The 13787-nt window shown below is 34.8% G+C and overlaps 1 protein-coding gene across 8 annotated transcripts in view; it reads left to right on the top strand.

Annotated features, from left to right (window-relative positions):
* LOC106473049 (zinc finger protein 287-like) overlaps nucleotides 1-9965 on the top strand; it is a 39764-nt gene extending 29799 nt beyond the window's left edge. For 7 of the 8 annotated variants that reach the window (XM_022401561.1, XM_022401564.1, XM_022401559.1 and 4 more), the window contains exons 5-6: nucleotides 6228-6522; nucleotides 7363-9965. In XM_022401561.1, the coding sequence (XP_022257269.1) occupies nucleotides 6228-6522; nucleotides 7363-7564 (497 nt within the window). In that variant the 3' untranslated portion in view covers nucleotides 7565-9965. Of the gene's footprint in view, nucleotides 1-5754; nucleotides 6136-6227; nucleotides 6523-7362 lie in introns of those variants that run through there. The other variant, XM_022401569.1, reaches the window with a different exon arrangement.
* Nucleotides 9966-13787: the final 3822 nt, after the last annotated feature.

Below are 13787 nucleotides of genomic sequence, written 5' to 3' on the forward strand. Positions count from 1 at the left end.
GTAAAGTTTAGTATACTCTAATCCCTTATAATGATGGCACACAATGAGACACACATTCAGCATGTAATGCTGTTTGCATACAAGAAGAGAAACAATGCCTCTGTAGCCATAAAGAATGTCAAAGAAGTTCATAGAAATGTTTTGAATGTTCATAAGTGTCAATGATGGTTCAGAAAATTTTGTTTAGGTGACTTTAGCCTTGACAACTGTGATGGCAGGTGCCGACGTGTTAGAATTGACATTGATGCTCTGAAGAAGCTTGTTGAGTCTAACCCAAAGCAACACACCCATGAAATGGCCCTGAAATTACATGTCTCTCATGGATTAATATATAAATATCTAAGAAATATGGGAAAACTCTTTAAAGAAGGTGTTTGGGTGCCTCATGATGGTTCAGAAATTTTGTTTTGGTGACTTTAGCCTTAAAAACTGTGATGGCAAGGGGCCAACATGTTGGAATTGACATTGATGCTCTGAAGAAGCTTGTTGAGTCTAACTCAAGGCAACACACTCATGAAATGGTCCTGAAATTGCATGTCTATCATTTAACAAATGTAGATATCTAAGGAATATGGGAAAACTCCTTAAAGAAGGTGTTTGGGTGCCTCATGAACTCTCCAATGATCATTGTTTCCAACGTGTTAACATTGCTTCGTCTCTTCTTGTACGTAATGTGCACGAACCATTTTTGGACAGAATTGTCACTGATGATAAAAAATGGATTCTCTATGCAAATAATAAATGCCAAAAAAATGGCTCCATTCTAGACAAAAACCACTTCCGACCCCAAAACCTGGACTGCATTTATAGAAAGTGATGCTGTGCTGGGACATCAAAGGAGCAATTCATTTTGAACTTCTCAGCCCACAGCTAACTGTCAATGTGGAGATCTATAGTCAACAACTGGAATGTTTAAATCAAGCCCTTCATCAGAAATGCTCTTCACTTATCAATTGGAAAGGTGTTTTTCATCACGACAATGCATGTTGGACGCAACACAAGATTATGGAGTTGGGTTGGGAAGTTTCCCCCACCCACCATATTCTACAGATATGGCACCATCAGATTACCATCTTTTTCATTCACTGCAACACCATCTCAGTAGGAAAATGTATGCAAATATAAAAGGTGTTAAGGAGGACATCCACACGTTTTTTTGCTTCAAAGCCAAGTGATTTCTTTAATTAGGGCAGTAACAACCTGATTGTAAGATAGAAAAGCATCATCAATAAGAATGGAGACTATTTCATTTAATAAATGTGTTGTTGTTATATATAAGTTGTTCAGGTTTTTTCATCTAAAAAAATGCGACATTAATTTCTTGACGACCTAATACATGTAGTTAGTTGACACAAGTGTATATAGTCATTATAAAAACCTGTTTACACTATACTCCACCAATGGTTAATTTGAAATTGGCACTCAGATTTCCTCACAGTGTATATGTAATTGCTGTCAGTATTGTTATTAGCTTGATCGTCTATAGAATTTATGGTGGTTTCTTACATAAGTATGCTATAGTTAGAGAGATAGTTAAGTTATATTTCTTTTATATCTTAGGTAAGATGCTAGGAAAGTATAGTGTTCAATTAGAAGTAGAAGATTTAAAGTTAGAACATTTAGTTTATATCTGTAAGGAAATTGTCTTGGAAGCAGTTGGTATTTTACAGTAGGATTGCTTGCCAGATTATATCACTCAAACATCTCTCACCAGAGATAAGCTGCACATAGAAATTGAGATTTTAAGTTTTGAAAGAGTCGTACCTTGAAGCAAACGTTGAGACCAATGATACCTTGTCAATAACTAAAGCCAATAATCAGGTGCCAGATGCTGGCATTAGCAAGGCTAAGAATCAACAGTCAAAACACTAAACCACCGATACTTCTAAGCTTATCATACACAACAAAATTGGCTTGGTAAGAATATGAAGTGTTGAAAGAGAAATCCAGTTAGATAAAATAAAAAGAAAGCCCTAAGCCTGTGCAAAGCATCTATTATTTGCTTACCTTCCATTTCCCAGTTATATTTCCATTCTGAAATGTAGTTTTATCTGTCCAATTCATGCTCTCCAGTTTTATGTTGCCTGCATGGTTTCCTTTCTTGGTTCTCTTCCCACCTTTTTATCAATTGAAATCCTTCCTATAAATGAATGTTTTTAGATTCACTTTATTTGGGTTATTTCTCATAATTTTTGGATTCCTGACGTACTTTCCTGATTTCTTCACACCAGGATCATCATCATCCTCTCCCTTTTGCCCATTTCTGTCATCCATTGATAGAGATCATGCAGGCTGACAGTGGACCACACCTCACACTTTCATTGCACATTCTTTACATCATAAAGTCATCTTTCCATTACAGTGGCCCATTTTACAAGTTGGATCCTTCTCTTTGGTGAGTGGTGCCTTTCGAGGTATGCTAATTCATAAATCTGCACTTTTGGTCTTAAAGGTCTATTATGCTCACTGTTGAGATGGGATGTTCCAGAAGACCACTAGAGGTATCCTCACAGTATTTTGCTTCATAAATAAAGTCTATCCCAGACTGTACCAAGTTGTGAATTATCATGAGTAAAGCAGTGTCTGGATAGCTGTCCATTTCTCTGATCCTGGTTGAATGAATTGGCACTTTGTGTGTGTGTGTGTGTGTCCTTTGTGGAGTAAAATATAGGAGTCTTTGCCACTTACCAGCTCCTAGCCATTGAAATGGTGGCAATGGAGCCATCCTTCTGAGTGTGCTCAATTTCATTCAGTTGATAGTAGAGCGATGATACACTGTCAGTGTATATACTGTGAACCCTCCTCATACCATGAACCAGAAGGCAAATACCCGATGCCACCTGGTTTTGGACTGGTGTGATCTACCAAATATAGTTCACTCCTCTAGCTGGAATCACTCATCCTACCAGTGCCTGGGTGGTTTGATGGAGGAATAGTGCTGGATTAACCAACATAAGTTCTCATACATATGAATGGTAGGGAGCTCTCATCTTATTATGGACTTGACTATAAGTTCGTAATGCTGCTAGGTTTTGGATTCGAGTGAACCATCACATCGCTTTCCCCTTTCCTACCATCACCTGGATGTTGAGTTTCTGGGTGGTCTGGTTTTGGTTGTGTACTGGGTCTACACCCACATGTCCTGCTTGTGTTGTTTGAATGGAAGTTATTTTCCCTTTTGCTTCCTAAGTTTGAAGTGAAGATGGTTGGGATTCTCTTCCTACTGTAGACTGGAAGACAAATATCCGATGCTGCCTGGTTTTGGACTGGAGATGACCCACTAATTATGGTCTGATACACCCTAACCACTCTACACCATTTGGCACTTCCAATTATGGATTGGATGTGTATCCTTTCCTCCCAATTTAGCGACATGTATCTTCACACCTGGTGATGAGTATTCCTGATACAGATGTGGTACAGTCTCCTATAGGTGTGTTCCTCCACATAGAGATGTCACATTCCCTGGGCTTTCTTCAGTCACTTTCTGAAGGGTACTCATCTAGGTAAATTTGCACTGGTCTCTCCACCAGTTCAGTGTGGGATTCTAACTATTATGTGAGAGGAGGTAAGGTATTGTATTGGAAGTTATTATTTTTTTTACATTGAAAATGTATTTCTGACAGATACCTCCCACCCGTTCTCTCCACTTCTGGTGTTTCGTTTTTGCCTAATCTTTCATAAAAGATTGAGTTCTGCAGTGTAGAGGGAGTCAGCTGTGCCAAGAGGGTTTGTTGCACTGCTATTGATGGAGGGTTGTCACGTGTACCGTGCAGCTGTAGCACATGTAAACGTAGGTGTTAATATCAATGGAAAGCAATAAAGTGTGCATGTAGAAAGTAGCACCAAATGAGAAAAGCTATTATGCGAGCATAGGTATCTATCAGAAATACATTTTTAGTGTAGTAAACTTAAAAAGTTCATTGAAACTGGCTTCACACTTCTCACTGACTTTGTAAACTTAAAGTAACTTGCTTTCATACTATAACTTTTAATATGTCTTGTGTATATTTGCTGAATTTGTCAAGCTTTCTGTAATCATTACAAGTATTTTGTACACCAAAAAATTAATTTTTTTAATTAAATATTTTAATTAAAGATTTGTATATGAACATAGAGTCAGAGTGCTGTCTACTCCAAGTGAAAATCTATTTTTGTGTTAAAAATACTTTTTCTCACCTAAAAATTGCCAAATTTTGTTTGTGTGTCTTTAAAACTTTAAGATAAAATTAAACTTTTATGTACAAATTTACATTTTATCTGTTTTTTTCCTACTCTAACCCTATACTCATTCTGATTATGTGAATGATAAGTAAACATCGTAAAAACAAAAAATGAATTTGTTACACTTCCTAGAATGACTAGAATTCCTAGAAAGCTCATAACTGTGTACATCTGTTTATACTTAATTTATTGTTCTTTTTCTTTTAATGGTGTCTAACTAATAATCCTGCAACACAAGTTTTAAATCACTCATCAAACAAGTAGCTCACATTATTGTATTGGATGACATAATGCATGAGCTGCTTGTGAGAATACCTTGTAGAGAATGTTTAATATTTTTGTTTTAATTATCTTACTTAATTTAACCTTAACTGACCAACTAAGTTTCTAATAGTTAAATTTTAGTTACTTTTATAATGATAAATAAAGGACATGCATGGAAAAGAAGAAATAGACACTGCAAACAAGTGGGTGTGGCAAATGGGTCTGATGTTATAGACACTGTAAACAGGTGGGTGTGGCAAGTGGGTCTGATGTTCTAGACACTGTAAACAAATAATATCGAAGAATTTTGAAGAACCTAAAAATTAGAGTTAGTTAAGATCTATATTAACATTTGATTCATATATAATGATAACAAAGCAGTTTATTTAAATTTTGAATGTAACTGTTTAAAAAGTTATGGCATGCACTTTGACCTATTTGTAGTAAGGTGGACAAAGGAATTTGTTGAATTCTTGGTGATCTTTTAATTAATTTGAAGTTTATAGATCTGTGTTTGGTTTGTGTTTTGTTATTTCTACTTGGGAATTATTGTGTGAAAGTTTTAATGTGATAAAATGTTGACAAAACATTAAGAAACTTTCTAACTGACCAGTGTTTGTTATATTTTATGGTTCTTCATGTTCAGAAAATGTACTGCTGTCATTTATTACCACAGATGTAATTATACTGAACACTACCAGTCTATATAATCTTAAGAATTGAATAATCCCAAATCTCCAATCTCTTAATTTAACATATTGAAGTCAGTAATCAAATAGTTTCTAATTACAGGAATGATACATAAACTTGATAAATAATATATAGATAAACATTTTGGTTTAGTCTACGTCTTTAGCATTGATGTTAAAGTAGACAAATCATTAGAAGACTTCATGATAATCAACCACTTGAAATTAAAGATATCTCAAACACATAAGTCAGAAAGTTACTGGCTGAAAGTTAACATTGGTTGATGTTACACTGTATTATAATATTTCTACAAGCCGTTTTAGACTTTGTCTACTAAAAACCTCTCTTCAACATGGTACGTTACGAACAGTTTGTTTTCAATACTATCCTGATCTAGGTATAAATGTTTCTATAAAGTGTTAAACTTAGTTTTAGCTTTAACCCTTTCACTGCGGCTTGGATGTATATATATATATATCGCCATGCGTGATGTACGGCAGTAAAATAAGTTGTAAAGTATTTATTGTCATCCCACCTAATACTGATATATGATTTACCTCAATGTTTTCCACTCAGTCCTTCAGTAACCAGTTGGATGCATAAGTGAAATGTACGACAACAGCATGCTGACCATGCCTGCATCACTACAGCAGCTAGTAGTAACCCTAATTACTGTGTAAGTATGCATGATGTGCTTGACTCAGATAGTTTAGAAGATAGTGAAAGTGAGTCAAGTTGTGTTCAAATGTGTGATGATGAAGAAGCAATGAGACAAGAGGATGCTAGCTTTCCATCTAGTGATGATAGTCAAGATGATGAACCTGGACCCATCAGAGGAAGGCATAAAGACTGTCAACAACATAAAACATTTGTCCAAGATGCAATGTGAGGGCACTGGGAAATATGCAGTGAATGGGTTAATACTTTGATACTGATATTTGTGTTGATTATATTAGAACATTGACATATATTTATATGTTTGTCAAATTAAGTAATGTATAATATATTTATTATTAACTAATTTGTGACATCATTTATATCTGTTTTAGATACAAAGACCAGTGTGAACATCTGTTGTGGAAGTCAGTTTACTGGTTATGTTATAAAACAAGAAGATCACTTTACAGAAGATGTAAAATCCCCAAACAACAATATTATTGGAGAAACAAAGTTAAGTAGAAATAACCTAACAACATTTAATATACATCAGTGTGATGATACATTATACAGTTGTGGAAAACCATTTGATAACCTAAAACAACAAAAGAGGATACACTCTGGAGAGAAACCATATCATTGTACAGTTTGTGGAAAACAGTTTGATAGAAATAGTCCCTTAAAAATATACCAAAGAAGACACACTGGGGAGAAACCTCACAGTTGTACAGTGTGTGGAAAACAGTTTGGAACAAATACTCACTTAAAAACAGATGAAAGAAGACACAACAGGGAGAAACCTTACATTTGTATGGTGTGTGGAAAACAGTTTGGAACAAATGGTAATTTAAAAACACATCAAAGAATACACACTGGGGAGAAACCTTACGTTTGTACAGTTTGTGGAAAACAGTTTGGTACAAATACTGACTTAAAAACACATCAAAGAAGACACACTAGAGAGAAACCTTATAGTTGTGCAGTTTGTGAAAAACAATTTGTAACAAACAGTGCATTAAAAAGACATCAAAGGATACACACTGGTGAAAAACCTTACAGTTGTACAGTTTGTGGAAAACAGTTTGGTACAAATAGTAGCTTAAAAATACATCAGAGAATACACACTGGGGAGAAATCTTACAATTGTGTAGTGTGTGATAAACAATTTATATTAAAGTGTAACTTAAAACAACATCAAAGAACACACACTGGTGAGAAACCATACAGTTGTACAGTGTGTGGAAAACAGTTTGGTACAAATAGTTGCTTAAAAGTACATGAGAGAAAACACACTGGGCAGAAACCTTACAGTTGTACAGTGTGTGGAAAACAGTTTGGAACAATCAGTGAATTAAAACGACATCAAAGAATACACACTGGGGTGAAACCTTATTGTTGTACAGTTTGCGAAAAACGGTTTGGAACAAATGGTGATTTAAAAAAACATCACAGGACACACACTGGTGAGAAACCTTACAGTTGTGCAGTGTGTGGAAAACATTTTGGTACAAACAGTACCTTAAAAACACATCAAAGAATACACACTGGGGAGAAGCCTTACATTTGTACAGACTGTGGAAAACACTTTGGAAGAAATGGTGAATTACAAATACATCAAAGAATACACACTGGGGAAAAACCTTATATTTGTACAGTGTGTGGAAAACAGTTTGGAACAAACAGTGTATTAAAAACTCATGAAAGAAAACACGTGGGTGAAACTATCTAGTTTTACGGATTGTGGAAATCAGTTTTTAACAAATGGTGAATTAAGAATACATTAATTAACACACACTGGTGAGAAATCTTACAGTTGTACAGTGTGTGGAAAACTTTTTGGAAGAAATACTCATTTAAAAACAGATGAAAGAAGATATACCAGGGCGAAACCTTACATTTGTATGGTGTGTGGAAAACAGTTTGGAACAAAGGGTGAATCAAAAACACATCGGGGAGAAACTTTACAGTTGTACAATGTGTGTGGAAAAACTTTCATGCAGATAGTACCTTAAAAACACGTTGAAGAATACACACTGAGGAGAAAAGTTATGTTTGTGTAAGCTTCCCTCAATTCCTCATCAGTAAGTCTGGGAGCTTATAATACTAATTGGGTGCTGATCCCAGTTGTTTCCACAGCACAGATAGCCTAATGTGTAGCTTTGTAACATACCATGTAACGTTAATGACAACAAGGGATCATTTGGTCCATGTGTATTCGCTAAATTAAACTAAACCTTTAAAAATTGAAAAAAATCTCACACATTCATTAAGATTTATCCCTTTAACTCCCTTAAAATAACAAAATGCATCACATCTGAAGGAAACCTTTTCCAAAATCCAACCACCATTTTAAAAATATAAAGATGTTTCAGCTGAAAATGTCTCTGCTGAAATGTATATTTCTGTCTTAAAGTATGTAAAAAGGTGATGCATCATTCCTGTCAATTCCTTTAAAAATACAAGTAAAACATTATATTCTGAAGTTGATGTGATGAAGAAAAACATCAGAAACCAGAGAGTATTTGGGATGGGAGGAAAGTCTGCATTACACATTCCTACATTCCATCACTCATACAGTGAACTCTTGGGGAGGATGCATATATACGTTAGGTGGTGGAATGTAGGAATGGGTAATACATCCGATCTTAGGTGCTATCAAGTTTCTTATCTCTTTTCATCCCTCCATCCCATCAATTTTAGAATAACATTTTTAATTACAAGTTTCTGCACTTTTTGTGAGTCAAAGTCTTGGCTTCCAGGAGGGCTGTATCTTCTAAATGAAAGGCACCATTTCATCAATTCATTCAGTTCATAATATAATCTGTAGACATTACTCTTGAAACAAGATAAGTCATGACCGTAATACTGCACTGTGCAGTAAGGAGTATACAGTGTATTATCTACTTTCATATAAAGGACATAACTGTTCACTGATCAGAGATCATGATTAGTACTTTGGGCAATCCCTACATATGGATCCCTACCATATTCCCTGATTAATGTTTAATTATATTAAATATCACACATTTACTACAGTCTTTCTTAATAGCAATGACACTGGGGTTTAATATCATGAGATTATAATCAGTTTTTATGAAATTAAAATTTTTTTATTTTAATAACTCTTTCAATATTTCCCAGTACCCCCACTCCCTCACATTGGTAAACTGGGACAAATGTTTACCATGGTCATCCATAATTGATGTTCGTGATGTACGGCAGTAAAATAAGTTGTAAAGTATTTATTGTCATCCCACCTAATACTGATATATGATTTACCTCAATGTTTTCCACTCAGTCCTTCAGTAACCAATTGGATGCATAAGTGAGATGTACGACAACAGCATGCTGACCATGCCTGCATCACTACAGCAGCTAGTAGTAACCCTAATTACTGTGTAAGTATGCATGATGTGCTTGACTCGGATAGTTTAGAAGATAGTGAAAGTGAGTCAAGTTGTGTTCAAATGTGTGATGATGAAGAGGCAATGAGACAAGAGGATGCTAGCTTTCCATCTAATGATGATAGTCAAGATGATTAACCGGGACCCACCAGAGGAAGACGTAAACAGTGGAAACATATGTCCCAGTCACAATGTGAGGGGTGGGAGCACTGGAAAATATGCCCCAGATGCAGTGAATGGGTTAATTCCTTTCAAGTTTTCTTGTTTACCTTACAGCATTTGGTCTTTTCTACAAAGTTCTTGCTTTTTTTGTGTTTATTTTCTGTTTAACTATAATATTTCTGTCTTATCATCAAAAATTGTTTCATCTCTGTCTGTACTTGGATTATAAGCAATATACCTCGAAACTCAAGGATTTTAGTAGACCCAGTATGATAAGACACTAAACAAATAACATATCTTTGTAGATGTAGGTCAACGTAAAATTATAAGTGATTCATGTTTATTCTTCTAACATGTTGAGGTCAACATCATATTTTAAGTAATTATCATTTGTTCTTCTAACGGATGATGGTGTACATTACATCTTAATTGATGGGTGTTTGTAAAAATGCAAACAGCAAAGTGAAATCTATAATGTAATTTTTATTCAGACACAAACAGAAATGTGTATTTACAGATTAAACAAAACTACCTTCTCATGCTTGTTATTCGTAGTTTTTAAAATTGAACTGTCAAGAAGTTGTTGAAATAAAACTTTCTACATTAGAAGAAAAAAATTTAGCTGTCGTAACTGATGTAATGGTAAGTGCTTAATATAAACATGCAAGATGCATGATGTTACAAAAGATTGAATCTAATAAGAGTAGCATCACAGGTTGCCCCCATCTATTGATAGATATGCACAAGTGAGACGAGGAGACCTGGTCCCTTGGATACATAATTACATATTCATAGCTGTTGCAGTATAAAGAGTGCCAAAATGTCTCAAGACACAATTCTCTAAAGACATATTTTGAAATAGCAGTGTACTTCTATCTGATTTACTGTAATGTTTGATCCACTGTTTAAATCAATCAAAATGAAGGTTAACTGGGACATTATCAGGGACAACATTATTCTTGGCAACATTTAGTTTATTCTTTATTTTATGATGGGTGAGTACTTTAATGAGGAACACATTTCAGAAACCTTCAATTTTTATTCATACACAAGCTTAACTAACTTAAAGTTTTACTTTGAACACAATAAATGTTTATATCTGAACCCAATCTGATATTCATGTTAAAAAAAAGAACTTTACTATTCACCCAATTTGTTACTTTACATAGAAGTTATAAAGAAATAAAACACTACTATACATTGATTCAGTTTGTATATGGATACTTGGATAAATATTAGTAGTACTCCTAGAGTCAATTTAGCAACAGAATGTACATGTTGCTTTTTATTAAGAAACTTCTAACTCTCCAAAATTGACTACAAATCCAGCACCATTTGCTGCGCAATTAGTTGTGCTTGTGTGCAATAATTTAGGTAGTATAACTTGAATCTGATTTTTCCTAATGAATAAAATACCCTCTATTTTTCACTTTTGAACTTTTTCTCAAGAAATCTATTTCAATATCCTTATTGCTATTGACTTCAACCACCACTTTCCCTACATAATAAATGGGTCGATTCTACTAGAATTTATATAAGTGTTCATTTTCATGTTATCAAAATTAACAACACCTAATGTAGCTTCAGTCTTTTTATCACTGACATCTGATGTGTCATCATTAGTAATTGGTACCTCTTCATCACTTGATATGTCAGACTCTTGAGGCAGAGTAGTTTTATTCTTCTTTTGTGTGATAAGCCTATTCCAAGCTTCAGGTTACTTTTTAGTCTTAGTACTCTTTAAGCCTGTTGTGTTCTGCTTCAAATCGCAGATGATTTAACTTTGGTGTGGAGGTAGCAGTCATTGCCTCTATTTTTTCCTCGATTGGTTTGTGTGTTTTTTTTTGTGGTACCTAAAAATACATTGAGCGCAGATAGCCCTCGTGTAGCTTTGCGCGAAATTCAAAAAACAAACAAACAAACAAAAATACATTGAATATTTAAATTGAATATTATTTTAAGTCCAGTCATAAAACTTTTTAAATTGTGTTGAAAACTGTCAAAAGTCAAAGAAATGCATTATGTGAGTAAATATTTTCTTACCTTTGGATAACCAGAAAGGCATTCAGGAGTTATAAAGCCAGTCTGAGGAGAGGCAGGGTCATTTGATTGTGTCCTGTTGATTGACGTATCTGCAGCTGCCTATAGTGATGTAGGTACCATTTTTGGTACATCTATAGAAGAGTTAGACATCTTGCTTTGTTGAACAATTCAGGTAGATGATGTTGGTTCTTTGCCGTGAGGAAGATATGGGTTCTGTACATGGTGCTAGAATGGGATAGTCAGTCACAAATGATAGCATAATGCATCTTTGCTAAATACATTTTGGTTGAATGGACATATTTCTGCTGCTTTGAAACCAGCCAATATGTTACACGGGTTGGCTGCCTTTATCCATGCCTCTCTAACTAGCTGTCCACTCTGATAGACAGTGAGAAGTTTTCCTAAATTTTTCATCATTCAGTTGTTGCCAACAGCATTATACTACCCTTTTATGTGATCTAATACTGTATAATCGAATTCTAATGGTTGAGTTTTATGGCTTGTATGAGAGGGGAACACCATTTTCTTTTCTATATCCTAATGCAGGAATAGAAATATGGCTTTCGTGAATGTCCATTGTTAGACAAATTTGGTGAATGTCGCATCAAGTGATGCATAAGTTTGAGAAAAAAATGCTTTTCATCCATCCTGAAGCATTAGTGATCCTTCAGGTGAACCATTAAAGAAAATGTTATAATAATTTATTCTAAAAACACAAATACAGGGGTTTAATGTTACATTGCTGCTTAGGTTATGGCACACATAGTTATTAGTTTGCCTCATTCACGAGACGTTATTTGACCAATTTATATTGCATCTTTGGCACTAATTACTTTTGGTACTTTTTGCACTGTTGTAAACCCTGTTTCATCGAGATTGTAAATGTTTGTCCTGGTAATGTGTTTCTCTTTAACAACACCCTCAACAAAGTCAAAGAATTTTGATACTGTTTGTGGGTTGAAGGCATTTGCTCGTGCAAATGAAGTTGCTACTGAACTTCTTACTTATAGCTGGTAATTTTGTTTCATGAATGCCCTAAACCAGTCCTTTCCTGCCATCTCATTAGTCGTCCATTCTTTAGGAATTTTCATGTTGTTCTTTACAACTATTTGGTGTGTAAGCTTTCTTGCATTTATTGGTGTTAGACCATGGAACATCTTGGATATGGTAAGTAAATATTGTGCGAGCACAAATTATGGTTCAGTTGAAAACATTAGTGAATGTTTGAGGTTACAGTTTGAATCCACTGACTTCAATATTCCTTCTCGACTGCATAGACTTACCCTCAGACACAGCTTTTACTGCTCCCAGCATTGCTTCATGCCTTGATTTGTCTTTCTTTTATTGGGACTGTTCCATTTTATCGAAAATCAAGGTACCAACAAAAATGGCATCCATCAAGAGAACTCGTAAAACTTCTCTGTCTCGTAGAAACAAAGAGACCCTAATACCATCATAACAAAGTATCGACATGTAGTTATGCTACAGACTGAGTAATGGATAGTTCAGAAAAGAATATTGGAAGTGACCAAAAATGATAAATCAGTATAAAACTTACATATTTGTTGTGATTGCTTTGACTCCTCTTCTATAAATGTAGATTAGTGTGACCTATAATTATATCTTATCCGTCATGTGATTGATTGGGCAAATTCTGTTGCTCTCCACTATTGGGCAATATTAAACAATATTTTCCATTGTATGTATCTTGGGCTGTTACTAACATATCATGGATCACTTTGGGCTCTAGATATAAAAAGGCACCTTTTGGGAAGTAATGATGTGTTTTGGTGTGCAGGCTGGAAGTAGGCATACTAAAGTTTACAAGAATTAGTTTCCTGGTTATCGTGTTATTAAACGAAAACACTTTGCAGAAGTCATAAAAATACCGAAGACAAGACAACAATACATACTGGTAAGATACTTTACTATTGTACACCAACTTAATGCATTAGTGTTTTCCAAACTGTTGGATACATCCCCTGGGGGTGTTCTGGTGTCTGTGGGGGTGCAGCCTTTTGGTGGGGTAAATCAAACAATGACAGAAGAGTCTGAAACCAGGATAACCTAACAAAATACCACTTTCTTCTTAAAGCCTTTTTTTTTTCTTCGATCTCATGTTTACTCATTCCTTACATTTACTCTTTCCTTACACTTACTCATTCATCGCATTTACTCATTCCTCACAAGATTTTTTCATTAAAATGATTAAAAACGAGTAAAAAATGTTGATTTTGCTGTTATCACTTGTGAAAATTGTTTTAATGTATACATGGAGAGTGCAACGGAAACTTTGCTGAGTTAGGGTGCAGAGATTACATACTGGTGAGATACCTTACTATT

The sequence above is a fragment of the Limulus polyphemus genome, unplaced genomic scaffold (assembly GCF_000517525.1).
Source record: "Limulus polyphemus unplaced genomic scaffold, Limulus_polyphemus-2.1.2 Scaffold5846, whole genome shotgun sequence".
In the NCBI taxonomy this organism is placed as follows: domain Eukaryota; kingdom Metazoa; phylum Arthropoda; class Merostomata; order Xiphosura; family Limulidae; genus Limulus; species Limulus polyphemus.